Genomic DNA, 27391 nt, shown 5'->3' with positions numbered 1-27391 from the left:
CAAAAATGCTCTTAATATGATGTCTAGATTTGCCGTTATGAAACATTTTTCATTCAATGCTTTTGATAACGATGCTTTTGAGTCGAGTATGCGGTAAGTTTATAATACCGCTGCAAGAAAATTGAGTCGAACTTCAATGACTCGAGCCGTTGTTCGACAATGCATGGAAAAGAAGGCGCAATTAGGTACGTTTATTATTAACTTAGGGCATAAAGTTTCTATTTGTTCTGATGTGTGGACTGATTGTTTTTGCAAAAATTCGTATATGGGCATCACTGTGCATTTCGTTGATCACAGTTGGACTTTAAACAAACGTTTAATTGCATTTCGGGAATTTCCTGCACCACATACTGCACAAGCAATTGCTCAATTGATCATTCAAGTTTTGAATGAATTTCAATTGATCAATAAAATTTTTTCCATTGGTTTTGACAATGCTAGCGCTAACACTGCTAGCATAGATGAACTAATCAGTGCATGTTCTCCTGTTATTGACGGCAAATATTTCATGTGCGATGTATTGCCCATATTTTGAATTTGTGTGTTCAAAATGCGATCGATTTGTGGCAAAAGTATGTTGATCCTATTAGAACTGCTGTGAAGTTGATTCATAACAAAGCTCCTATTGGTAGAGCTTGGAAGAAATATTGTCATAGCAAGGCAATGCAGGTACACCAACTTTCGTTTGGATGTTTCAACTCGTTGGAACTCGACGTATGATATTTTGGAGTCGACTTTGAACCACATTGAGTATTTATGTGATTTTTTTAGAAGTTGTCATCATGTTCCTTCTGATTTGATTTTGATACCCGCTTGTTGGGACCACATCATGGATTTGTTTCGATTATTCCGCGCTTTCAAAAATGACACTGTTGAGTTATCCGGTGTTTATTATCCTACTTCTGTCCGCGTTTTGGAGCATTGCATGTATGTGGCAATTGGTTTTAAAACATGTGTGAAAAATACTCAATTCATTGAGTTGAAGGCAATTTTGTTTTATATGGTTGAAAAGTGGTTAAAATATTTTGTCCGTATTCCAAATGTGTTTTTGATTGCAAAATGCTTCGATCCAAAGTGGAAGTTGCATGGTGTTTATAAAATTTTAGACATGTACTATGGTTGTTTGCACGATTTGGATTTTTCTCAACTCCGCGAAATGGGCTTGACAAGAGGAGAATGCTTCGAACTAAGTATTCCGGATGTTGATGAAATCAAACTAAGGTTAGATAGTGCACTTCGTGCTCTCTATGCGGAATATGAAATGCGCTATAACACCGCTCACCAGGTACGTGCTCCTCCTAGTCCTTCCACATTTGATTTTGGTGGCGGGGAGTTTAGCTATGTCATGATTGATCCAGACGTAGTATCACAATTGCAAGATCTATACGGTACTACAACCAATAGGACTAGAGCGACTAGTGAGTTAGATATATATTTGGAATTGCTCTATTTTTCAAGATGCAGGTCCTCCTACTCAACAAATTGACGTCCTTAATTGGTGGGGAACACATGACAAAGAGTTTCCGATACTCTCCATCATGGCTAAGGAGATTTTCGCCGTTCCCGCTTCCACCGTCGCCGTTGAGCAAGCTTTTAGTGTCGGCGGTTGTGTCCTAGACGACAAAAGGAGCAATCTCTCCGCCAAGAACATGGAAGCCACTATGTTACTTGATGATTGGGTAAAGGCGGACATGAGAGCACAAGAGCCGGATTTCGACTTCCGTGTAGAGAGTGATGGTGAAGACTTTTCCTCCGATGGCGATGACGAGGTCAGAAGCGAGAGCACTCAACAATAGCAATGACGAGGGGGGTGGTGAATGGCGAGCACGGCCGACCAAAAAGGTAAGCAAGGTAAGAGAACTACGTGGGCTTTGATTCCTCAATAAAATTGTGGATACGTAGGCAACTCAACTTAAATTTGAAAGTTTAAGTTGAGCTCAAGCCCTTTTCAATTTTTCCCCCCATTTAATGTTTTTTTTTATTTACGTTCCGACGACACTTGTAAATTATATTACATTGTTGTATGTTGTATACTTGTATTGTAGTTGTAGATGTATATGTATTGTAAATTGTAATGTATCGTTGTCCGTTACAACTCAAATTCAATAAAATTGATATCATTTTCTCCTTATTCGTCGTATTTCTATTTGAATTATACATTGTCTTGTTTCAATTTGTTGTATAAATCCAAATTTCAAATTTTAAAAAAAATAATCGAACCGCGAAACCGCCGGTTCCGAACCGGAACAGCCTAAACCGCCGGAAAAACCGGCGGTTCCGAACCGTAACCGGAACCGTGAAATAGCCTCACGGTCCGGTTCCGGTTCCGCCTTGGACCAAACCGGAACCGGCGGTTACGAACCAGAACCGTCCAGTTCCGAACCGTGGGCAACACTATATGCTTGTAGGTATTTTTAGTGCTAATAAATAGTGTATCAAGTTTAGAGTGTAAAATTTTGTAGAGTTATTTTAATTTTTTTTATCTATTTTGCAAGGGTTGCTATTTGAGGAGAACACGAAACACAGCAATGGATTACTCTACGCTCCGGTGCAAGATACAATCATCTGCTACAACACTTGATATGCTCCGTAGAGCGTGGGTGAGATAAAGTTCAATGATAATAGCTCTCTGGTTTTTGTTTATTGTTTTTAGTTTCTAGTTTAGTTTTTTTTCTCCTCCGTAGAGCTGAAGCTAGTAGTAGTTTTAATTTTTTTTTCCTTTGTTTTTTTTATTTTCATTTTATAAAAAATCGGTTTTTAAAAAAAAAATTATTTTCTTCTTTTTCTTTTCTTTTTTTTCAAAAAAATTAAATAAAACCTTCTCCCATCCCCTTCTAGTTTGTTTTCTCCACATGATTCACACACTCACACTTCAAATTGACGTCGCTTAATCAAATTCTTTGGATTCTACCAGTTATTCTTGTGTTCAACTGTTAACTAACACAAGGTACGTTCTTGTAATTTCTGAGCTTTGAACTTGAATTCTTTCATTGAATGACTTTGTTGTTGATATGTATTGGTAGTTTGGGTTGGAGTTTGATGAGCAATGATGAGTTTGTATGTTTTGGATTGTTGGAATTAATTATTGTTGGGTGTGATTGAGTATATTTGACCTTTGTGGGTGAAAATCAAATATCACTTTGGCTTGATTGTTGATATGCATAGTTCATGTTCATAGCATTGTGAGGCTATTTTATCTTGCATGAATTGTGTATATTTAAAGCTTAAGTGCTTTGTTTGATCTTGGTCTATTTGAAAATTCTTGCAATTGATTGGGGATAGAGATATGGGGGATGAAAAATGATTATTTTAAAGTAGATAATTTAATTTGCATATTTTATACCTTGATATGATTAAAGTTTGGGGGATTGCCATATATTATGCATTGTACTCTACTACAATTTTCTTCATTCCCGAGAATGGGGGTTAATTTATGAGCTTCAAAGAACGTCAAGCTAAAGACGTTAACCAAACGCTTGTTGGGAGGCAACCCAACATTGGTATTTTTTATTTTTTCTCACTTTTCATTTTTATTTTTAGTTTACTTTGTTTTTTTTAGTTTACTCACGTCCTTACCGACTTTTCGAACTTATTCTTAACGTAGTTTTGAATAAGTTTGGGGGGATGAAGTGGTGGACCGTGAGTTTAGTTGGTTTTGTTTTTATTTTTTAAATAAACCCGAGGTGAATCTTGTCATGAGCATAACATAGAAAACTTAGAAATATTCATGTTTAGGGACATTAGACCGAGTTGCCTATGATAAAAATTTCGTTTATGTGTTGGTTGAGTTGACTTGATGCATTGATTTGAAGGTTTAGTGAAAAGGTGCATAAATAATGAATTGTTTGTTTGCCTTGAATCATGCTTATACCATGTAAGACTTGAGCCATAAATTTAATTCTTGTGTGATTTATCTGCATTTATGTATTTGTTTCTAGAACTTACTCCTAGTCTGCCTAAGTCCACATAGTGTTTAAATGATAAAAGAGGACGTTAGGCCATCCTTCTTAGCCATTTTGAGTCTTTAAAGCCTTTTTCTTTGGAAACTAAATAAAGGGGGAATATTCATACACTCTTGGTGAATTTTAGTTTATATTTTGTGAAAAGAGTTGGAGAGATAAGGTAGAAAGAAAAGTAGTGTGCTTAGTTGTGAAAAGTGCATAGACTTCTATGGTTTACATTAGATATATTGTTGTGCAAAAAAAAGGATGTACAAAAAAAATTTGAAAAGAAAGAGAAAGAAAAATCAAAGGAATTTGGGAAGTGAGAAGAAATCTGGACAAAGTCTAGAATTTACTGAGATTTGAATTGTTGGTGGGGTGCTATATTTGATGTAGTAGAAATTGATCACTTTTGCTATGATTGGGTTTAGTCACTTTTTAACCCAAATATTTCCTCACCTTACCAAAGAGACTACATTATAACCTAAAATAAAGACCTTTTAAATTTTGATTTTAATCACAAAAAGTAGAGAAGAGATTAGACTTTGAGCAAGCCTATGGTAAACTTTGCATGTTGCATAATTTGAGAGCATACATTCTTTACCTTATACACTTTGAGAGCGAGTGATAAACACACTTCTAAATACTTGTGAGCACATGTATTTCAAGGTGATCAACGAGCTAGTAATGAAAATGCACTAATAAGCTCTGCTTGATTTGATTTGTATTCTTTGTCAAAGTCTTTATTTTTATTGTATTTTTTGAGGCAACTATGAAGTCTAGTTCTTAATATCCGTGTTTCTTAATTTGTTTTTCTCTTGTTTTGTTTAAGGAAAACAAAAGGAAAACAAATAATTAAGTTTGTGGGAATTGACAAACACGGATTTTGCATGTTTTTAAGGACTATGTCTGACTTATTTTAAATGTCAATCATGAAAAATATGTTCTAAAATTGCATATATTATACATTTGGTATTTTTGTCGTGTTTATTTATAAATGATAGAAAAAGACAGAAAAAATGTGCAAAAAGGCAAAGGTGCAGCAGCCTCAGTTCAAGCCGAGTTTCCTAGCAGTGTTGAAGTCCAATCAGTGATTATTGCATACTATTCTCTTCGTCTTTGAAAGAGCTTCGCATGGATATCTTGCAAGTCTCAATCGGTTTTCTTTGAAGAAAGTTATGACCATTCTACGAACATGGCGCAGTGCAGTCAAAGCTGACGGAAATTTAGGCGAAAATTCAGAGAAGAAAATAATTGCCCAAATCTCTCCAATTCCTTGAAGGCCACTAAAATTATCAAAAAATAAACCTTTTCCAACCTATAAATACCTCTAACCTAATTCATAATCTTCATCTCAGTGCCTCCAATCCTTCCCTCTCTACACCTTCTTCCATCACATATTCCACACATAATTCATCCATCTTCCATTGGAGCGTGGCTCTGCAGATCCAGGCAAGAGAAGACTGGAGATTGAAGATTCAACCTTGTGTTTTATATATTTCTTTCACGTCTCAGTACTTTAATTGGTGTATTTACTTGTCTATGACTCGAACATCTTTTGTAGAATTTTTGGTGAATATATTCAATTGATTTTCCTTGTTAGCTCTTGCAATTATTTGATTTATCCTTGTGCTTTCTATGTTCAATTGATTAGCTACCTCTTGAATACATGTTAGAGTTGATTAGAGTACTCCGGAGATGAAATAATTAACTTGGAAAAGGGATAATTCACACCTTAATTCAATAGAACTCAGGAGAGTTGAGGTTTCATGTGAGGTCATTGGTCTTAACGATCTTTTGGGAGTTAGATGTTAGTAATTTAAATGGGACTTTGGTTTCAACATCTAATCCACGGATTTCTCACCTCGGGAGGGGGTTTAATTTAGTTAAGTGACCGACTTAATAACTTTAGAGACCGTAATTCAAGGAAGTTGATTGGAGAATAGCTCTTGACTGTGTTTTTGGATCCTAAAATTCTACTTTCATTCGCCTGTTTTGTATGCTTTCTTTTTATTTGTTTATTTATTTCAGTCTAGTTTAAATAAATCAAATCCAAAAACATAGGTCTCTCTAAATAGTATATGACACTTAGTATATGGTAGTCAGTTGCAATCTTATTCTCGGTACTGACCTTTAACTAGTATATGACGCTTAGTATATGGTAGTCAGTTGCAATCTTATTCCCTGTGTTTGATATCCGGTACTGACGCTATAATAGATTTACCCTGTATGCTTGCAGATATTTTTAGTGTTAATAAATAGTGCATCATTCAGCTGAAAATAAAGCGTCGTCGAGCAGTGAGGAATCACCTATTGCAGACGATCGAGCAGGGAAACGAAGTCAGTGAGAGGAAAAACTGCTGAAAAAACTGCAGAGAATCAGATTGAATTAGGGGAGGCGGTGAGAATTGAATCAGGGGAGCGGTGAGAATTATATGAGAATTATGAGAATACAATTAAGTCTATATTTTCATTCATTTTCGATACAAGTGGGCTTCACAATTGCTTCTCCCAATAAAATTAAGTCTATATTTACCTTTAATAATTTGATTAACGTTAATTAACTTAGTTATCATTTTTAAAATAAAATATTTCAAAAATGATAACAACTATTAATACTTTCAGATTTTGCAAAATTTCAATAATTAGACGAAAGAATAAAAATTAAGATAGTACTTACGTTTTGAGATAGCATCAATGCCCAAAAATCAAGATTCTTGTGTTAAAATACTCTCTTCTTTTCCTTCACTGCACTCTATCTATTGCTCTGCGAAGTTGCCGTTCATGTAAGGGTGGGCGTGTGGGAAAGGTAAGAAATGAGAAAGATGAAAGTAGATGTGGATAAGAATTAAAGTATTTGCTAGTACCTATTTCTGCTCGTTATTTTGCTAACACCTATTCCTGCTCGTTAATTTGCGAGTACATGTATATTTTGCACCGTTTTTGCTAGTACCATTTGGTCGAAAACTTGCTAGCATTAAATCTGTTCTCGCAAAACGTCTCATTTTATTCCCCCTCCAGAAATTGGTAGCAAATGTGTGCTTTTTTGTAGTGTACCGAAAAAGACTAAAATCTAGAGTTCATTGAAAACCACTCAGCGCCCACAATGTGAATTGGTTGGCAATGCTCCGTGACGTCAAATGTTCCCGAGGAATTACACAAACACTAAAAATTCAAAAATACTCCCTCAATTCAAAAATTCAAAAACACAAACAACTGCTAGTACTATTTTTTTTAAGGCAATCAATAATGCATTTTTATAGATTACTTGAATTTGTATGTTGAATTTCATTGGTTTTAGAGCATCTGCAACGGTGGCGCTGCTCGCCACCGCCTTCCGCGTAGCTGGCACGGACACCACCCGCCGCCGCTGCGTTCGCGCCGCTGGTACGGCGCTGCTCGATGCATCGAGCAGCGCCGTGCCAGCGAGCAGCTGACGTGGCGCGCCCTCATTCGTCAACGGCATAGCCGTTGGGTTTAAATAAATTTTTTTTTTAAAAATCGGTTTTTAATTAAAAAAACCGATAAAAAATAAAAAAAAATTCACTTCCCAAAAAAATTATATCCGTTTATAACCGTTTTTTCTCACTTTTTAATTTTATTTTTAATTTTTTTTACCCAAAAAATACACACTTTCATCTATAAATACCCCCAATTTCACTCCCAAAAATTCACATCAAACTACACAATTCTCATCATCATTCTCTCATCTCCATTCTCATCTTCAATCTCTCATATCCATTTTCATCTTCATTCTCTCATACCCTACAACATCACTATGTCCGGCCAAGGCGATAACCATACGGGCTCCCACGGTTGGAACCCCGAATGGTTTGGTTCACAACCGTTTCCTAGTCCGGAAATGGAATATTCGGCCCCTCCTCAAACCCAAGATTCGGCCGTTCCGGGTGGCTACCGTCCATACCCAATCGACGACCAAGGTGCCTCCGAAGGACGATACGGGTGGACACCGGAGCCTAGGCCGACCGCCCCCTCCCAACCTCCGCAAGCTCCTACTCGCGGCAGCGGTGTCCGCACACCGTACACGCCGGCGGAGATGGATAAATTGTTCAAGGCGTACTTCGAAATCTCCGAAGATGCGGCGGTTGGCACGAATCAATCGGGCGATCACTTTTGGTGGCGCGTATCTCGCGGGTACAATGCAAACCGGCCGCCGGGAACGATCGAGCGCAACGAGAGTATGGTGCGCAACTGCATCGGCCGAGCCAACGACGAAATTGGCAAGTTCAATGGCTATTTCCTCAAGGAGTCGCGGAATGCCGGGAGCGGCCGGAGTGAGGTCGACATCATCACTGCGGCGCTGAGCACATACCAATCCATGAACGGTAAGTCGTTCAAGTACCTCAAGGTTTGGCAGGAAACGCGGTTCCACCCGAGGTATCTGGGAGGCGTAACATCCTCTTCTAGCGGCTCCTCCAAACGGTCAAGGTCGGTATCCCTATCCGACTCCGACTCCGAAGAAGTGGCTAGCCAACTCGCCGGAGCTAACTTGGGTAGCCCCGACGCCGGACCAAGCGGTTCCCAACGCCGACCGCAAGGAAGGAAGAAGGCGGCGGCCGAGCGCCGGCGCTCCGCGACTCCATCGGCCCCCGCCCCCGAACCCTATGTTCCACCTCCACCCCCGAACAACTCGTTGTGGGCCCTTTTGGCCCAGCTCAATATGGCCGATAGGTCAACTATGACCCCCACGCAACTTCAAACCCACGAGAGCATGATAGTGGGTCTCCAAAAACAATTGGGGTTGTTGCCGCCGGATGAGTAGTCTTCCTCGAGTAATATTAGCCAATAATTATGTAATTTTTAATTTTTAGTATTTTAATTATGTAATTTTTAATTTTTAGGATTTTAATTATGTCTTTTTTATTTTATTTGTATTTTGTAATATTTATTGTGATTTTTTAATGAATTTTAGTATTATGGAAATGTTTATGTTTAATTGAATATTAAATTAATTGTGCTCGTCTTGCGGAAGAGCCCAGTGTGGGTGTTGTGCTCTTGCCAGAGAGCAGGCATGAATAATACCGCCCGTGCCCACAACCGTGCCGCTGGCAAGAGCACGGTTGTGGATGCTCTTATGAAATAAACCATAGATTCCGAGAATCCTTTTATGATAAACAACATTTTTCGCAATAATGAAATTTATATGGAAACTGGAAAGCTAACACTAGATTAGTCTCCAAATCGGACTGAAATTCAAATTACAATTCAATTCAATTCAATGTAGGCATTACAAATCTAAGATATCCGTACTTTTTAAGGCCGTCGCGCCGGAGCCGGAGGAAGCTCTCACCACCATCACCGGCAGCAAGACCGTCGATCCTGAGCCCAATAGCTCCACCGATTATCTCGATCAATAGAACCCTTGGACTTCTGCACTACCTGCAACCGTTTCATCTTTCATTATCATTGTTCTCAATTTTTTCACTTTCTGTGTTTATGTGCCTATTCCTGGAATTGAAGCCTCATATATTCAACTCTGATCCTTTCAACGGAAGTCTCATGGATTCTGATTTTGCATATGCTGTTTGGTTTGCTGCGCTAGTGATTATACTTCAATTACCCCCCTACATATTGGGCTAATTGAATAATTTGGTACAGGAGCTTGACAATATGAGGAAATTGGTGACCAAGGGCAAGGTTCTGGTGCCAATGGACTGATGGAGCTCCTAGAGTAAGTTTTAAAAAAGGCTATGTGTCTTGAATGGATTCATTGTGAACTTTAATGGTTGCCACTAATGTATTTAACCCCCATTTTTTTTACTACTGAGGTTGCACTAATGCCATACAAACTTGGTGCTTATGTTTGATTTATCAAACTGTTATCACATCAATTAAGAATTAGTTCCAGAAAGGGAACACCTAGTAGTTGATGAATATACACATATCCAGTAGTAGTCACCAGCTGATGCAAAAAGCTTACCATCTGAGCTTTCAAATTTCATCTGCCATTAACCAAAGTCACTTTGGTCCATTGTTTTGTGTATGAATCCATTAGCACAACTGCCTCGCCTGTGCTTTTTTTGTGCTTGGTTAACTTTACGTCTCTGATTTCGGAGCATAAATGGATTTCAGATTGTTGCCTTTCCACTTTTCAGTATATGTGAATCTGAGGTTTCAGATTATTCAAGCCCCTTTAATTCTCAACTTTTCTTATAGACTTGGATTGATGTTGAAAAGTAGAACTGGATGTTGAAATTTTTTAAAGTAACAATGATAGAAGTTGTTTTCTATTTCTTACTTTCTTCTGAAATAACAAGGATAAAGTTGACATTTCATTATTTCTGTTTTTTTTTTTTTTTTTTTGCAACATTTCATTATTTCTGTTTTATCTGGAGAAATTTAGTGAAAATTTTCAATTGTGACAGTTCTAATATCTGAAAGGATCTTTTATATGATGACATAGCTTTTATAATATTTCAGCTTTTAACAATATATTTTGCACTAACTGGAGAAGGTTTTTCCATCTTGCCGTCTTACATCTGAACTGATTAGTTCCATCTCTTTTATTTTGTTCTTTTTTTTTAACCGGCGTTTATAAATGCACCTGACTGAGGAACTGGATTAGGTATTTCCTGGTGAGGATGAAGCTTACAGGGTAATACTTCTACATCTGCAGCAGTGGGTTATTTAGTCATATTTCTTCTCGTGTCTCCCCAGTGTTTGTTAAGAAGTTCAATGTTCTAAGAATATCTCTTTCTCTTATTACTATATTAAATAATACTACTAGCTTCTATCATAATTGAGGTGAGTGCATGAATGCATAGAATTTCTTAATGTTATAGATCTTAATATATCTGCCTTGAAACTTTTGAAAAAGTTAGGCAGAACTATGATGGATAGATAGAACAATTATTTAAATGATGTTTTAATAAGAATGCTTTTGGCAGCTCGAAACTGATGGGAATTTTATATTTGAGATTGGCAAGTAAAATGCGAAAGCTTCTATTTTTCTTTTCTGTGTTCTACACATATATAAATATAAAAGTCGTCTATGCCTTTATTTCTATTGACACAAGTCGAATCCTTTGGATACCATATTTCTGTAAAAGTCTTCTGTGTCGAGTGCTCTATATGAATAGTAATCTTCTTATGATAAGAAAATGATAATTTTTTTGTTAACAGTTGGTAAGCTCCAGGCTAGATCCAATCCGCTGTAAGATACCAAACACAAGGTGGATAAAATATATGAAACAATTTAGAGTTTCTGGATTCTTTCAAATTTTGGAAAGCTTTCAGTCATTTAATGTTTTGTGAGTTCTGTATAATTTGAAACACAGTAACTAAAACTTATAACTAGACCGGACCTTTGTTACTTCCTAGTACTCGTGCAACCTCATTTTATTTTCCCCAAACCTCGACAAAAATATGTAGTTATCCTACAAGGTAAATGGTTTGATAAGGTTTTCAGTCCAATTTCTGTTTTTTTTATTTATTAAGTACTACAGTATTGGGTATTAAAATGTGTGCGCTATATAATTTTGGGTATAAAAATGGAGTATATGACATGCTTAAGTAATGCATGCTGGTTGCCACTATACAGAGTTCTGAGTGGACTTGTGAATTCTATAGCATACCAAACACAGAAGTGCACTTATTTCGATGGAGGACTTGCCTTTGCCATTTTCCGAGGAATGATCTCTTATCAATGTATTAGGTTGATTCTCTAGTTTGCTAGACCAGGTTCACCATCCCTGGTGGCTTACTTATATAGAGGAGGTCCTGAGAGATGGTTAATCCTATCGAACATTAAAAACATCTTTATCATGACCCAAACGAAGGCTAACTATTTAGTATATGTTGTAGTAATGAATGATGTAGATTTATGAAACGAATCACATGTTTTAATACACACAATCGTTTTGCTGCCTTTGTTTCTCTCTGTAATTAAGCCCCATTTATGGTTGTCCTATATTTTCCAATGTTATATAGCAGCATGTATTTCTACCTGCTGCACATGTTTACTCTTCCCGTTGGACTTACTGATATTTTCACTTGAGGAACAGAATGCCATGCTTTAAAAGCAACACGTGGCTAAGTCTGGATTCTGCCTTATGATCACGAACATCCATCTCAAGAATTTGAGATGGCTTTCACAGGGTTCATACAGCAAACATAAATCAAAATTGGAAGAAGTATGCAGTATGGTTTATGTAACCTAGTTCTAAATACTCTGGCTCTCTAATCTATCACACACGTATCTTCACTCTATATCGTAGTCACTCTATATTGCGGATCACTCTAGAAGTCCCACCACTGTGCATTACCGCCAGTATTATCAAGAAAATTACAAGATTCAAAGCTACATCCATTTTCAGGTGATGCTAAGGAGCTTTCAGCAATCTGAGCTATATTCAGAACATCTGCCTCCTCCCCCAGGTAATCCACTCTCCCGTTCAGTTCGCCGCAGGATGGCATGCATAGCTCATTGCCTTTAATGTCTAGTAGCAATCTCGGGATCTCAGTAGCTCCCAATTTGATTTGATTCTTTTCATCCTCCTCGCAATCCTTGTTATCCGCCATCTTTCTGAGTTTCTGCACCTGTGAATTGAGAAAAGCTTAGTGCTTGCTTGAACTAGTATTTGAAGGACTAGACGATCGGAAGCGCTCAAACTGATGAATCTATCTAAGCTATCACTAATGTCTAACAGTAAAATGACTAGTAACTAGAACACCCTCAGACCTGGGTAAGCAATGCTTGATTCTCTTTCCTCAATGCGTCAAACTGTAGAGCTAAGTCATCGTAGTTGGACTTGAGCACGCTGTATTCCTGCTCGATTTGCTTGGACTTTGATCTAGCCCTTTTGTTCTGGAACCATATGGCAATTTGTCGTGGCTGCAGGCCAAGCTGGCTAGCTAGGTGTTGCTTGAGGTGTAGCTCCGGTCTAGCCTCGGTCTCGAACGTGGTCTCCAGTGACTTGATTTGGTCATCGCTAAATCTTTTTCTCCTGGAGTTTCTGGAGGTCTTCTTAATATTGATAGACATTGTTTTTAAGACGTTGGGAAAGCTTTGATTGTTGTCGCTTATTTATTTGGCTCGTAGAGCCACTGTGGATGCATCTTTAACGTCAAATAAAACCAAACGTGTATGTCTTGATATATAGTGGGCCTGGAGTCACTAGCAGTTATTCTTTTAGGATACCAGGTGTCGCCTTTCTCTATATTAATCTTATTTTTTTTCCTATAGTTATTCATATTGTCACACCCAATTCAATTATTTTTCCTCTTACAAAGAAAATTACTTGAACTAGGGGATTTACTCTTAAAAAATTAGAATAGAGTTGTGGCTGAAATAATGAATGTTAAAGCCGAGATTTGGGAGTAAAGTTAAGTTGATGATTAAAAGGGCGATGATGAAATTAGGATTTGCAGCATAAACATAAGGAGATAGAATAGGATATGTGAAATGAGTGGGGGAATTTGTGGGGTGAAAGCGATGGGGATTTAGTTTGAAGATAAGGGTCATCTTTGGTTGAGATGGAAAAAAAAAATAGGAATAGAGTAGAGGAAAATAAAGAAAAGTAGTTTTCACACTCTGCAGTTGACACGTTGTATTGCGTCATTAGCGATAAGACAAAATTAGCCCTTTGCTGTCTAAACTGATCCAATTGGATTCAGCCACTGTGGCTCCCAGGTTTTAAAAAATGTGGCTACTTACGTGCCCCCTTTTCCTTTTCCTTTTCATATTCCAAGCTTCACTTGCCATTTGGCAATTGCTTCCTCCTGATTATTGGGATGTTCAAGATATAATCCACATAATTAGAGAATTCAATTAATTTTACTCGAGCCCCAAATATGTGACCATGCAATTTTTTATAGGCTATATTTGTGTTTACTATTCAGGCTTGAAGATATGTTTGACAAATATTTAATCTTTATCACAAGATTTATGCAATCCCCACTCTTAAAATGTTATTGAATTGTGGCTAAAGTATTAAGACAATTATTGAACCATTCTCTAAAAATATGAAATACCAAATGAATTTGTTTATAAGAAAAAGGAAATTCGAATATGGAAATATAATGTACATAATGTAAGAGTCTAAGGGCTAAGTATTGGGGTTTAGGGGCGATAAGTAAAGAAGAAAATAGGAAATAGTTAAGAACGTGTGGGGACTGAGTATATATAAGAAAGTCTAGATGTTCACACACTTGGACTCCGATAGATACTATGTGGGTGATGACTAAGCCATATGTACGATAATTATGGAAGTCTTCTTCCAAGGTCGACTTGACCCTAACGACAAACTAGCAATAATTTTCAAGACAGATAGAGACTTTGAATAATCAATGGAATGTGACTTCATATTTCAAAATAATATTTCTTCTAAGTTTAAATATTTTAAGTATTGCATTTCAAGTCTTCTTCTAGTAGTATTTTGTAGTTATGGTGGAATAAGATTTTTTTTTATGAAATGGAAAACTCCTGAAAAAAACGGCGAGTAAGAGTTTATGATGTAGTATAATAAAAGTGTAGACAACAAAATGAGGAGTCAATTCTATTCAATAGCGTAAAACAAGAGAACAACGATTAAGAAATCAAAATTGTGGGAACACTGTAAACCTATAACAACATCAAAACAACTCCAAAAAAAAGCTAAGATGCAAGGTTGAAACTGCTCGGAAACTGAGTGTGTGCTTTTGTGCTAGGTCAAGCTTCGCAAACCCAGAGAATCCACTAGATCACAAGGTCTGGGAACTCAGAGGATCCTGAAAGTCTCGGTCGTCGGACACACAAATTCCGCATTCAAAACCCTCAACCCGCTATACTATGAATTAGTACAGGGAAGTAGGGATCGATCCCACGAAGATGGATGCGTAAGAAGGCATTTAAGAGACTCTGGAAAAGAGGTTGGCTGCTGCCACGCAATTTTGGGTTGAGAAATTATAACTAGGCTGGGGAATGAAAACTGGCACTAGACCTAGGAAATTGAAAACATCATGTAAACATGGAACATCAACTTAACTTTAATATCTCAAACAAACTTCCTTGACCTAGTAAACATCTACCTAAATTAGCTAGACAGAAAGTAAACATGCAGTGGGGATCATTTTCCAGAAACGGTAAAGTACGAACGAAAAGCTGCAACTAACTAACTCTGCATTTAACAAACCACAATCTGCATCTCGTTACCTGATTCAAACACGAACATGGAGAAAACAGAGTAATAATCCAGATTTAAACAGAACATACAAATTCGGACGTCGGAAACTGACGATTAATCGGAAACCAACAGATCTACTTCTACTAGACGAAGTAAACAGAACACACAAATGAAACATCAAATTCATGCACAATCAACCAACTCAGCTTCACTTCCACACGTTGAACGCTTAATCCACTCCGGATCCAAGCAATCCGAACCAAACTGCAACCAAAAACAACTCCATTAACTCCGTTACAACAGATCCACTCCGATCAACGACAATCCAACCACGATTCAACTCCGATTCAACAGATCAAGTGCGAAAAGCATCCATTTAAGTAAATAACCACAAACTCAGAATCAAACATAATCAAAACTTGAAATCAACATCAGCATGACAGAAAATAGAAATTGCATAGATAGCTAAACGAGTTTCGACAGTTAACAAAAGCCGAGCTTCAATCCGCGAAGACTCGGTGGAATTTCCAGCAGAAAACTTAAAATAAAATCAGTAAATTATTTCGTCGCCCTTCGTAAGGACGGTGGTACACAACAGCTTCTCCAATTTCTTTTTAAATTGCATGTTCTCCCTTATATAGATGCGGAGGTGATCTTCTAGAAGCCTTCGCATGAAATCTCTGTTCTGCCCTTCAGCTTAGCGATCTTCTCCGTCTGGCTATTTTTATTTCATAATGCTCACTCTATCGCCAAATTTCCTTCGCCAGGCAATTGTCTTCCCTTCTTCCTTGGCCTGGCGATATCTTCTACACACCTGGCTTAAAAAAATGCGTTAGACCCCGTAAATGCATGAATTTAACCTCCTAACCAATGCATGAAATTAGCCTTATCAAAGGTCAAAGGAAACTCTAGAGCAAAGAGGATTTAGTGAATTTTCCAAAGCAATGCATGAGACCGGTATCTCGTCATATCTGAGGCGGACGCGGACTGACTTCATGATTTAATATTACGACTATTGTTGGGGTCAAACACTGGTAGCATAGAAAAAAAACAAGCAGGAAATGATCATCACAACTGGAAAGAGATAGAAATCCTAAGACGAACTAAGTCGTTAATATAAGGTGACGAGGCCCACGTAGTCCATGCTTACCTCCTTGAAACCGTGATAATCCGCTTGTAGAATCAACATCTGCAACACTCACACACTAACCATAGACGCCATAATCTCGTCGTTAGGTCCTGCAAAATCAACTTGCTAAGGTAGATACGATAAGCACACTTCAAAGTTCAAACTGTTTATATGTATGTAATTTTATTTCCTAATTGTATGAGAAATTATTTTTTAGATATATTATTTAGTTACTAGTTGAACAAAAGAGTTCAAACATTCTACATTGTAGGGTAAATGATTATCACATCACTACTAAAAGTTCTCTTACTTAGTCTTGCGCAAATAAGTAAGTACTATTTCACTACCTACATAGAATGGGAAGTACCTATCGCAAATGGTTGCATTTTAACCTTGGGATGATGAATTGCACTGGTGTGGTATATAGCAGTATAACACTAAAAAGATCATAATAAAGTAATCATTCTTATTGATTATTAGAGGATCAGAGCTGAGAAATTATTTGTTAATCATTCTGTATAACTTTGATCATACATCATTAACTTTTTATTACTAGTCAATATATGATATTTTCCATCTTTTCAACTACAAGGTGGTTTTGATAAACTAAAAAATGTACTCCGTCGGTCCCAATAAATATGGAACATTTGGTTTTCTGCAGAGATTTTATGCATTGTTGTTTTGTAAGTTAATGAAGAAATGTGAAAAGGTAGAGATAATGATGTTTCCGTTTAGGTGACGTTTAATTTTTAATGAGATAATCCAAAAAAAAAACGTTTCATTTTTAATAAAACAGAGGGAATATGTAATTATTGTTTGGACTTTCTAGTACAATCAATTCGTTCCCACTTCTCGAAATACTATTAGATAGTATGCGGCAAGCAAATTTGATTCAATTAGAAACTTGTAACTAGGGGTGTGCATTCGGGTTTCAGTTCGGTTTTTTGTCAAAACCGAACCAAAACCGAAAAACCGAATTTAGTTCAAAATCCAAACCGAACCGAACCCGAAAAAACCGAAAAACCGAAACCGAAAAACCAAAAACCGAACTTAAAAAACCGAAAAACCCGAACAAAACCGAAAAACCCGAAAAAATAAATATAATATTAATATATATATGTGTAATTTATTTTATTTTATATATACTAATAGAATATTTATATATAATATAAAATTAATAATACATATAATATATATAATATAGTAGAATTTATTAAAAGAATATACTATATATTATATATAATATAATATATTAAATTAGTAGAATATATATATAATTCGGTTATTCGGTTTTTCGGTTTTTTTCTTCGCCCGAACCGAACCGAACCGAAAAACCGAAATTTTTGTATTTTCAAAACCGAACTGAACCGAAAAACCGAAATAACCGAACCGAGTTTCAAAATTTCGGTTTGGTTCGGTTCGGATATTCGGTTTCCGGTTTTTTTTGCTCACCCCTACTTGTAACATTCCAAATTACCTATAATTTGAGCGTTTGATTTAGCCACCACATCGTGACTCTTGGTGTTTCTAGAAAAACTATTTGATTTAAAACTTTAATGAAAGATGTGAGTGAAAAAACTTTCTACTTGGACATCGAACTACTAAGAAAATGAGATTTTGCAATTTTAAACGAAGAATGACCCAAGGTAGATGTGAATTGTGAACACATCAAACTAAAACACGTGGAAATTTAGATCTAAGTCTATTGGAAATTTAAAAGTAAATTACCTACACTCAATTGGGAACATTTTGGAATTTAAACTGAAGGAATTGGTAATTTAAAAGTAAATTACCTACACTCAATTGACAAAAATTCCGATGTTACTAATTCAACTTGTTTCACGTTTCGTATAATTCTTTCCAATATAATAATTGGTTTACCCAAAATCCAACCCTTCTAGATAATACTCTACAGAACAAGGTTTTGAATTCCATAAGTGGAAAAAAATTAATAAGTACTCCCTCCTTCCCCTTAAATTTTGTCACATTTGAGACTTTGATTTCATCTAATTTTCATTAATACACCTATGTTCAATAAGGAAACACAACATTTGGCCTCGTTCCTCTTAAACACTTGTATTTTTGGTCCAATTCATTCCATCTCCCATTCTTAGTGATAGAAAGTTTTTAAAAAAAGTGAAACTAGTCCTAAACCCAATTAAACATCCTAAGACCTAAGTCCAACTTCTAAAAATTAAAATCATAGTAGTACAATATACTACAAGTTTATCAATAAATAGTTAAAAATAGGTTTCTTGTTACTTAATTCTTATTCAGATGAGTGCTTTCTTAGATATTTCAAATATAATGGGTTAGTGGTTACTTGGTGATCATCTCCATGACATTAGTGTTTGAGAAGCAAGGTAAAGCGATTGTGTTGCTTTTGGGAAAGAAATAATTGTATAGTCGTACGATTAGTCAATTTCTTTTTGACAAACGAGACACAATAATTCAACATCTTTTTGACTCTTGAGTTTTAGAATATTGAATTCGATCAATTGATAAATCGACCAGACTTAGCTTAGTTCTGTAGCATTGATCAAGTTTGTATCTTGAGGTTTCAATTCAGTCTTAATATGATTGACAACACCACTTTTAAAGTTTAAAATTTGTTAGCCCTCGCCATTGAATTGTCATACAATATGATACAAGGGTTACTGGTTGGTTTGTCATAAATTTTTTCAAAATTGCAAGACTCACTGTTTTTTAGAGGTAAATAACTGTTGTATTTGAATCTTATACCTTATTGTAACAGACTCATGATCTCGCAGTTTGGTATTCCCAAAGGACCAATAGCATAAGCTAGTTGGAAATTATGAGGCTATACAAGAAAAAGTTATATATTTTAGGACTTTAACTGGGGGTACAATAGTACTCCCTTTATTCCATGTTAATTTAGTGAGACATTTCTTTTCGGTGTGAAGAATAAGAAACACTCCCTCCTTCCGTCATTTATAATCCCATTTTCACTCAAGCACAAGGCAAGACCATAACTATTATTGTATCTAATTAATAATTTGCATAATCTTAACGAAATTAAAGCATAATGGATAATACCGCAATTTAAATTTTCAAGTTGTGTTGTACATTTAAATCCGAGTATATAAGTTATAAATGTAAATTCACAATTTTAAATTAGTGCAAATAGAAAATTACTTTGGCCATGCATAGCGTGTATATATTCTACCCTACCTTGTAAACTGAGGTAAGGGGCTTCGATTATGATTTATTGGCTAAAGATTGAAGCTGTAAGCCTTCTTATAATGCTCTTCCTAATACTCACAATATTTGGGCCTTAAATTAAAAGGTTGGGCCTTCATCAAAATTGGGTTGAAAATTGTCATTCGCGGCTAGGGGTGCTTCTTCGGCCAGTTCCGGTTAAAACCGGACCGGTTGACCGGTTACAAAATTTTCTAAATTCAGGAACCGGAACCGGTCGGTTAAGAACCGTCCGGTTCCGGCTGGAACCGAAGAACCGGTTTGTCATCTATTTTTAATTCAAAATTTTATTCGAATAAAAATTTAAATAAAAAGAAATTAATAATTCAACATCTAAATATATAAAAATTCATGAACTTAATACCTAAAAGTACGAATAAACATAAGTCAAATAGTAATAACTAACAAAGAACCAATATTCATCATCGAATAACTAAAAATTTAAATAATTAAATACCGAAAAAAGTCCAACACCTAAAAATATTCGATAAGTCAATACCTAAATTATAAAATAGGTTTAACAAACTTGAATAATAGTAATAGTATATTAAGTTATATTAATAGGAAATTATAAAATATAAATTTAAATTTAATCCGGTTCCCGGTTAGAAACCGGTCGGTACCCATTAGAGCATCCACAACCGTGCTCTTGCCAGCGAGCACGATTGTGGGCCCGGCACCACTATTCCTGCCTACTCTCTGGCAAGAGCACAACACCTACAGCTGTGCTCTTCAGCAAGGACGAGCACAATTCAATTTAAAATTCAATTAAACAAAAACATTTCCATAATATGAAAATTCATTAAAAAACCGAAATAACATTACAAATTACAAATAAATTTAAAAAGACATAATTAAAATCCTAAAAATTAAAAATTACATAATTAAAATCCTAAAATTAAAAAAACCACTACTCGTTGACGAATTTTGCCCACATGTGTTTGATTAGGTCTTCTTGTAGCTGAATGTGGGTTCGGGTATCGCGCATTGTGTGCCTTGTCTCGATCCTCTGGCCAACCGTCGTATGCGCACCTCGGCGTGGGGGAGACCTCGCGGTTGAGCTTTCGGCTTCATCCTCGTTGTAGAAGCTAGCCGCCCTCGGTCCTTCGTCGGCTATAATCATGTTGTGTAAGATAATACACATGAACATGATGTCGGCGATATTATTGACGTACCACAGCCGAGCCGGGGCCTTCACAATGTTGAATCGGGCTTGAAGGACCCCGAAGGCTCTTTCGACGTCTTTCCGCGCGGACTCTTGACGCTGCGCAAAAAGAACCCATCTCGGGTCGTGCGGGTTGCTGAGCGTCTTCACGAAAGTCGACCACCTTGGGTAGATACCATCGGCGAGAGAGTAACCCATGTAGTACACCATTCATCACATCATTGAAGAGTGGTGAAGAATAGAGCAAGTTCAAGTTGTTGTTGGATCCGACAACGCCGAAATATGCATGCCAAATCCATAGGCGGTAGTCGGTGACCGCCTCAAGGATAAGTGTTGGGCCGCCGCCTTTGTGACCGCTTAAGTGTTGCCCCCTCCAAGCAGTCGGGCAATTCTTCCACCTCCAATGCATGCAGTCAATGCTGCCAAGCATTCCGGGAAAGCCATGGACTGATTCGTGAAGACGAAGCAACCATTGACAATCATTGGTGGTGGGTACCCGAAGGAATTCATCACCGAAAGCTGAACGAACGCCCTTGCAAAAATTCTTTAGACAAAGGATTCCAGTGGACTCACCGACATGCAAATACTCGTCGAAGAGGTCAGCCGTTTGCCCAGTAGCGAGTTGTCGGATGGCACACGTACACTTCTGCAATGAAGTGATACTTTGTCGGCCGGCTGCATCTGGACCTGTTTGGAAGAATTCAACACGTGCGGACAATGTGTTGACAATTCGCATGAACAGGCGCTTTGACATGCGAAAACGGCGCCTGAAGTAATCTGCCGAAAACCGCGGCTGGTCGGCAAAATAGTCGGCAACGAGCCTTTCGTGAGCTCCCTCCCGGTCACGATGGATGTAGCGGCGAGTTGATCTAGTTCATTGAGGAGGAGGAGCGGGGGTATTCGCCGCGACATATGCTCGTAAGCGGCCCGATGTTGTTCGTAGTATTCTTGTTCTTCGCGCTCCGCTTCCGCCATAAGATGGGTGAAATCCATTTGAGGTTTTGAGTGAGGGATGAATGTGTTGATAGTTTGAATGAGAATTATGAATGAGAGATGAATGAGAGATGATTTGAAGTGACAAATGGATGATGAATGTGTGTATTTATAGATGATTTTGGGGGAAAAAATAAAAAAATATCAAAAAAATTCAGAAAAACGGGCAAAAAAACAGCCATATTTTTGTGATTTGGAAAATATTTTTTTTATTTTTTATCATTTTTAAAAATTAAATAACGAATTTTAAATTAAAAAAAATTCATAGGCAACGGCTATGCCGTTGCCCAATCGCGTGCCGTCACGTCGCCTGCTCGCTGGCACGGCGCTGCTCGATGCATCGAGCAGCGCCATGCCAGCGGCGCGAGCGCAGCGGCGGCGAGCCTCGTCCTTGCCAGCGGCGCGGAATGACGCGGGGCCGGCGTCCACCGTTGTGTATGCTCTTAGAACCAGTATCAGTTTTATCAAAAAATTTGGAACCGGTTCCTGATCCTCAACTAACCGGTCAGTGCCGGTTTTGGTTCCAGTTAATCGAGAATCGGAGAACCGATTAAGCACACCTATTCGTGGCTTACGAAATAACGAGACTTTCTAATATTGTTCATTCAAATCAAAGATATTAATTTTACTCACAAAAACCACCTTATTAAACAGTTTATACCTTGTAAACTATTGTACTTCCGTCAAATTGTTTATGTCTACGTCACAAATCAAATTTGCATGTAATGTATTTTCTTAATTTATTCTGATATTGCTACCAAATTTTAGTCATCTCAAAATTTCAATTTTTTGTTGTCTACGTCACAAATCAAATTTGCAGGTAATGTGTATTTACTTAATTTGTTAGTATATTGCTGCAAAGATGTGTTTAGAAGTTAGAACTTTATACTACCGAAGTCATGTCATATATTCAGGCGGACCTAACCCTCACCTTTTAATAAATTAAAATACTGCGTAATTAATATCGTATGTTCAATGTTATATATAAAGATTAAGAAATATGAGTAATAATTATCGAGATCTCGTGTTGCAGTTCAATAGAATAAAGACTTATTTTACTGTTAAATCCGTTCAGTGCTATACCACATTAGTATTGTTAGTCTCCTAAGGCAAGAAAACTTTTAGGCAGACAATGCAACTTTACCGATTGGGAGTTAAAGTCTATCTAGATGGTGAAATTAATTATGTTTTACTTTCGCAAGGTACTAACCGAGTCACTTACGTACTACGTTGACTAGTTCCACTACCCAGTCTACAATACAAAAAGACTCGATTCGTTTGCTTTTTGACATTAAAAATGCTTATAAAGCTTACCTTAAATGAATAAGTAGCACAATATGATAAAATTACTATTTTCATAATGGTTACAAGTGAGCTAGAAGTTTAATGTATACAGACAACCGTTAGGCTTAGGGTGTGCATTCGGATTTCGGTTTGGTTTTTGCCAAAATCGAAAAACCGAATTTAGTTCAAAATCCAAACCGAACCCTAAACACCGAAAAACTGAAAACCGTTAAAAACTGAAAACCCAAACAAAACCGAAAAAAATAAATATAATATTAATATATATATATATATATATATATATATATATATATATATATATATATATATATATATGGTTTTGATCTATGAAAACTAGATTTAAATACAGAAACGCAAAACAATATCATGCTTAGGGCATTTTTAGGTCATGGTTAGTGTATTTTTAGGGCATATTAACCAAGTATGACCTAAAATGATCTTAACATGACATTAAACTCAAATCTTATAATATGACCTAAAACTGCTTAATTATGACCTTCCGTGTTTTTGGTTAATTATTGACCATTAGATCATCTAATCCTAGGGCTGAGATTTGGGTTGCATTTCTGGATTTAAACACATACTTATTTTGATCATCTACCTATATATATATATATATATATATATATATATATATATATATATATATAGGATTGTATTCAAATCCTTTTCCCCTAATTAATCCAATCTCCTTCTCAATCTCGGTCATCCATTTTCAAGATCCTAAGGCCGAAAATAGAGCCTGATTATTTCTTTTTTATTCATTGAAAAAATAGAAAAGGGCTTTTATGGTATACATATTAACGTCGGTTATGGAAAGTGCTTGATTATCTCCATCTAAAGATTGCAGCGGTTTTATTCAACGATTCCAGAATCATTTCTTCTCTGTCACCGGTTATTCTCCCATCATGCTCCATTGAAGACAATTTGTGTTCTAAATTTTTTGGCGAAATTTGCATTGGTTTTTATTTCGCGTTCAAAATCTATTTTCTTGGAGCACACCCGCATCGTTTTCGGCATATTATTGTTTTCGTTTTCTTCAACAATGGAAGAAGGTAATCTAAGTAGAATTTATGCTAAGATTAAATGGATTAGAGAACTTGAAAACCGTTTGGTTGTAGGTTTCGTTCATTGCAAAAAGGTTTTCCCACGTTTTGAAGTCTATGATTATTTTTCCCACGTTTCATTTATTCCCAAGGTGTTTAACAATTCTGGGGGCTAGGGTTGTAGTATATTGTGTGAAACACAAACTCTACGTAGGACCGCGAGTATGGTGCATTCCTTTAGGTCTTAGTTTTCGTCGTGGCTAGGTTAGTAGTTTAAACGGCTTCAAATAATGCACCAAATGTGAATATGCAATGGATGTTATTGCCTATATAATGCATGATATGTAAACGACAATGATTAGGTTTAATGAGCCGGTAGTCATGTCTCAATATATTTATATGGAAACATGATTCCAGGTTTTGATAAGGTGGGGTTTAGGTTTTCTTCATTCCCCTAGGGTTGCCCAATTCCGGGGGCTAGGGTAGTAGTATATTGGGTGAAACACAACTTGTACGTAGGACCGCGAGTATGACACACGTAATGTACGTATTATATTATATAATGGTTTTTTTAGGATATATAATGCATGATTTGTTATATGTAATGTAAATTTCTTCTGACCAGTTTTATTTACAGTTGGTCGTGTATGATAGATAGACGCACGTTTCGTCTTTTCCCCGAGGGTTTAAGATTCCTTGGGGGTAGGGTGTAGTATGTACTAAGTTAAGCAAACCGTCGCCAAAGTACACGAGATTCAGTCATTCATTTAGGGTTTATAAATCATATCCGCTAGGTAGTAGTTTTTAACTGATACACATAATGTACATATTATAGTATATAATGGTCATTTTAGGTTCTGTAATGCACGATTTGTGATCTATAATGTACACTTTTACTGACAAATTTAATTAAAGTTTGTCCGTGTTTGATTGTTCGGCGCACGTTTCTTATTTTCCGAAAGGGTTTAGTAGTCCTTGGGGCTAGGGTGTAGTATGTTCTAAGCCTTAAAAACATCGTCAAAGTACACGAGCTGCAGTCATTCATCTAGGGTTTAGAAAGCATAGTGGCTAGGTAGTATTTTGTAACTGATACACATAATGTACATATTTTGTAATATAATGGTTGTTTTAGGTTCTGTAATGCATCATTTGTGATCTATAATGTACATTTTTCATGACCACTTTAATTTAAGTTTTGTCGTGTTTGCTTGTTCGGCGCACGTTTCTTGTTTTCCCAAAGGGTTTAGCAATCCTTGGGGCTAGGGTGTAGTATGTACTAATTGACAAAATCATTACCAAAGTCCACGAGTTTCAGTTATAAAACGAGGGTTTAGATATCATCGCGGCTAGGGAGTAGTTTTGACTGATTTACATAATGTACATATTATACTAAATAATGGTTATTTTAGGTTCAGTAATGGTCGAGACATGAGCTGTCCTACATACAACATCATAACATTATTTAAATGGGAAGCTATCAATATTGTGTCACATTTTCATTAAATAATGCACCATGTCAACCAGCAGCCACATGATGCATGGAACATGGTATATAATTCATTAAAATCACCAAATAATGCACATATTAAATCAAGTAATGAACATAACAAATATTCCATTCACTCTTTGACCATATACAAAAGCAGTAACATGCTGCATTAAATAAGGATATATAATGCATTGAATGAGTTACATAATGTAAAGATTTAATCATGTAATGAACATACAAATAATACATTCACTATTTGACCAAAGTACAACTGCAGTTACATGATGCATAACAAAAGGATACATAATGCATAGAACAGGATATTATATCGGGTAGGGAAGTAGGTTTTAGTGACACACATAATGTACATATATTACTCTATAATGGTTATTTTAATTTTTGTAATGGACCATTTATGATATATAACGTAAATGTTGGATGAGATGTTTTTTTGGTGATTTTGTACAGTGGTGATTGTACTCATGTACACAAGCAGTCAACTAATGCATAATACTTGGTAAATAATGTATAATACTTGATAAATAGTGTACAGAAGTAATGAAATAATGCACAAGGAAATATGACTTTCACCTATTCACCTACGTACACAGCGGTCAAATAATGCATAATATTTGATACATAATGTATACTACTAGTTTAATAATGTACAGATTCATCTTCATCCATCTGCCTTCACAGTATTTATCTGCGATTTTTTTCACTTCATTGTTCCTGAATCTCAGCTACTTCGCTGTTGTCCTACATACAACATCATAACATTATTTAAATGGGAAGCTATCAATATTGTGTCACATTTTCATTAAATAATGCACCATGTCAACCAGCAACCACATGATGCATGGAACATGGTATATAATTCATTAAAATCACCAAATAATGTACAGATCCGGTCAAAAAATGAACATACAATTATTGCATTCACTCTTTGACCCATGTCAACCAGCAGTCACATGATGCATGAAACACGGTACATAATGCATTAAAATATCAAAATAATGCACAGATTACATCAAGTAATGATCATACAATTAGTACATTCACTCTTTGACCCATGTCCAACAGCAGTCTCATGATGAATAAAACATGGTACATAATGCATTCAAATAGCCAAATACTGCACATATTAAATCAAGTAATGAACATAACAAATATTCCATTCACTCTTTGACCATATACAAAAGCAGTAACATGCTGCATTAAATAAGGATATATAATGCATTGAATGAGTTACATAATATAAAGATTTAATCATGTAATGAACATACAAATAATACATTCACTATTTGACCACAGTACAACTGCAGTTACATGATGCATAAAACAGGATACATAATGCATAGAAAAAGTAACACAATGAAAAAATTCAATCATATAATGAACATACAAATACTACATTCACCAAGTAATTCATGTACAGAATCAGGCAACTATTCCATTAAATCGACATGCAAATGAGATAGAATGCCCACCTTCAGATTGAGATTGCTGAGAGGTTGAAGGACGTCCTCTTTTCGTCAATATTAATCTGGGAAAAGTACCAAAAAATCTGAACCCTAGCAGATTTCGTATACAAATTGGGTCACGAAACACTTGTAACCCACCCAATAATTACCATATCAATTAAAGAGCCACCCCTAACCACAATGAATACGAAATAATTATTTAAATGGCAATCGTGTCGAATAAGATTTTGAAAAGATCCCGTTTTTGTGGGTTAAAAGTTGTGAATCCCCGAGTTGGTGTTTTGGTAGGCTGCGAAAAACGAGGATAAAGCGGCGACAATTGGCGAAAATAGCGAAAATCGAGTTGATGGAACCCAGAAATTAAACTTATTCAAACCTACCTCTTCGCCGACTTTTGGACCGGGAACCAGGCGACGATCAACGGCTAGGGTTTTTGAAGCGAGAATTGCGTTGAGCGATTGCGTTGGGAGATTGAGTGGAGAAGAAATTGTGGCGGC

At 36.4% G+C, this 27391-nt stretch overlaps 1 protein-coding gene and 1 long non-coding RNA gene across 3 annotated transcripts; one reads left to right on the top strand and one right to left on the bottom strand.

Annotated features, from left to right (window-relative positions):
- Positions 1-9089: 9089 nt before the first annotated feature.
- On the top strand, positions 9090-10856 carry LOC121754055. Its single transcript, XR_006040536.1, has 2 exons — positions 9090-9633; positions 10528-10856. It is a non-coding gene; the product is annotated as an uncharacterized LOC121754055 (long non-coding RNA).
- A 1134-nt stretch (positions 10857-11990) lies between these two features.
- Positions 11991-13056, bottom strand: LOC121754053 (homeobox-leucine zipper protein ATHB-12-like). Of its 2 annotated transcripts, none has more exons than XM_042149384.1 (2): positions 12643-13056; positions 11991-12494 (listed from the first exon to the last, which is right to left on the bottom strand). In XM_042149384.1, exons 1-2 carry the CDS (start codon positions 12943-12945, stop codon positions 12201-12203), a joined length of 597 nt encoding a protein of 198 aa, XP_042005318.1. In that variant the 5' UTR covers positions 12946-13056; the 3' UTR covers positions 11991-12200. The 2 variants fall into 2 exon arrangements, with proteins under 2 accessions (XP_042005318.1, XP_042005317.1); XM_042149383.1 differs by having other exon boundaries at positions 11991-12500; positions 12643-13036.
- Positions 13057-27391: the final 14335 nt, after the last annotated feature.

Source organism: Salvia splendens, chromosome 11 (assembly GCF_004379255.2).
Source record: "Salvia splendens isolate huo1 chromosome 11, SspV2, whole genome shotgun sequence".
In the NCBI taxonomy this organism is placed as follows: Eukaryota; Viridiplantae; Streptophyta; class Magnoliopsida; order Lamiales; family Lamiaceae; genus Salvia; species Salvia splendens.
This window is presented reverse-complemented; position numbering and strand designations above follow the sequence as displayed.

Coding starts and splice junctions, on each gene's coding strand:
- LOC121754053 (XM_042149383.1), bottom strand. CDS start 12,945: ATGTCTATCAATATTAAGAAGACCTCCAGAAACTCCAGGAGAAAAAGA. Junction 12,501..12,642: donor ATCAAGCATTGCTTACCCAG/GTCTGAGGGTGT, acceptor CTCAATTCACAG/GTGCAGAAACTCAGAAAGAT.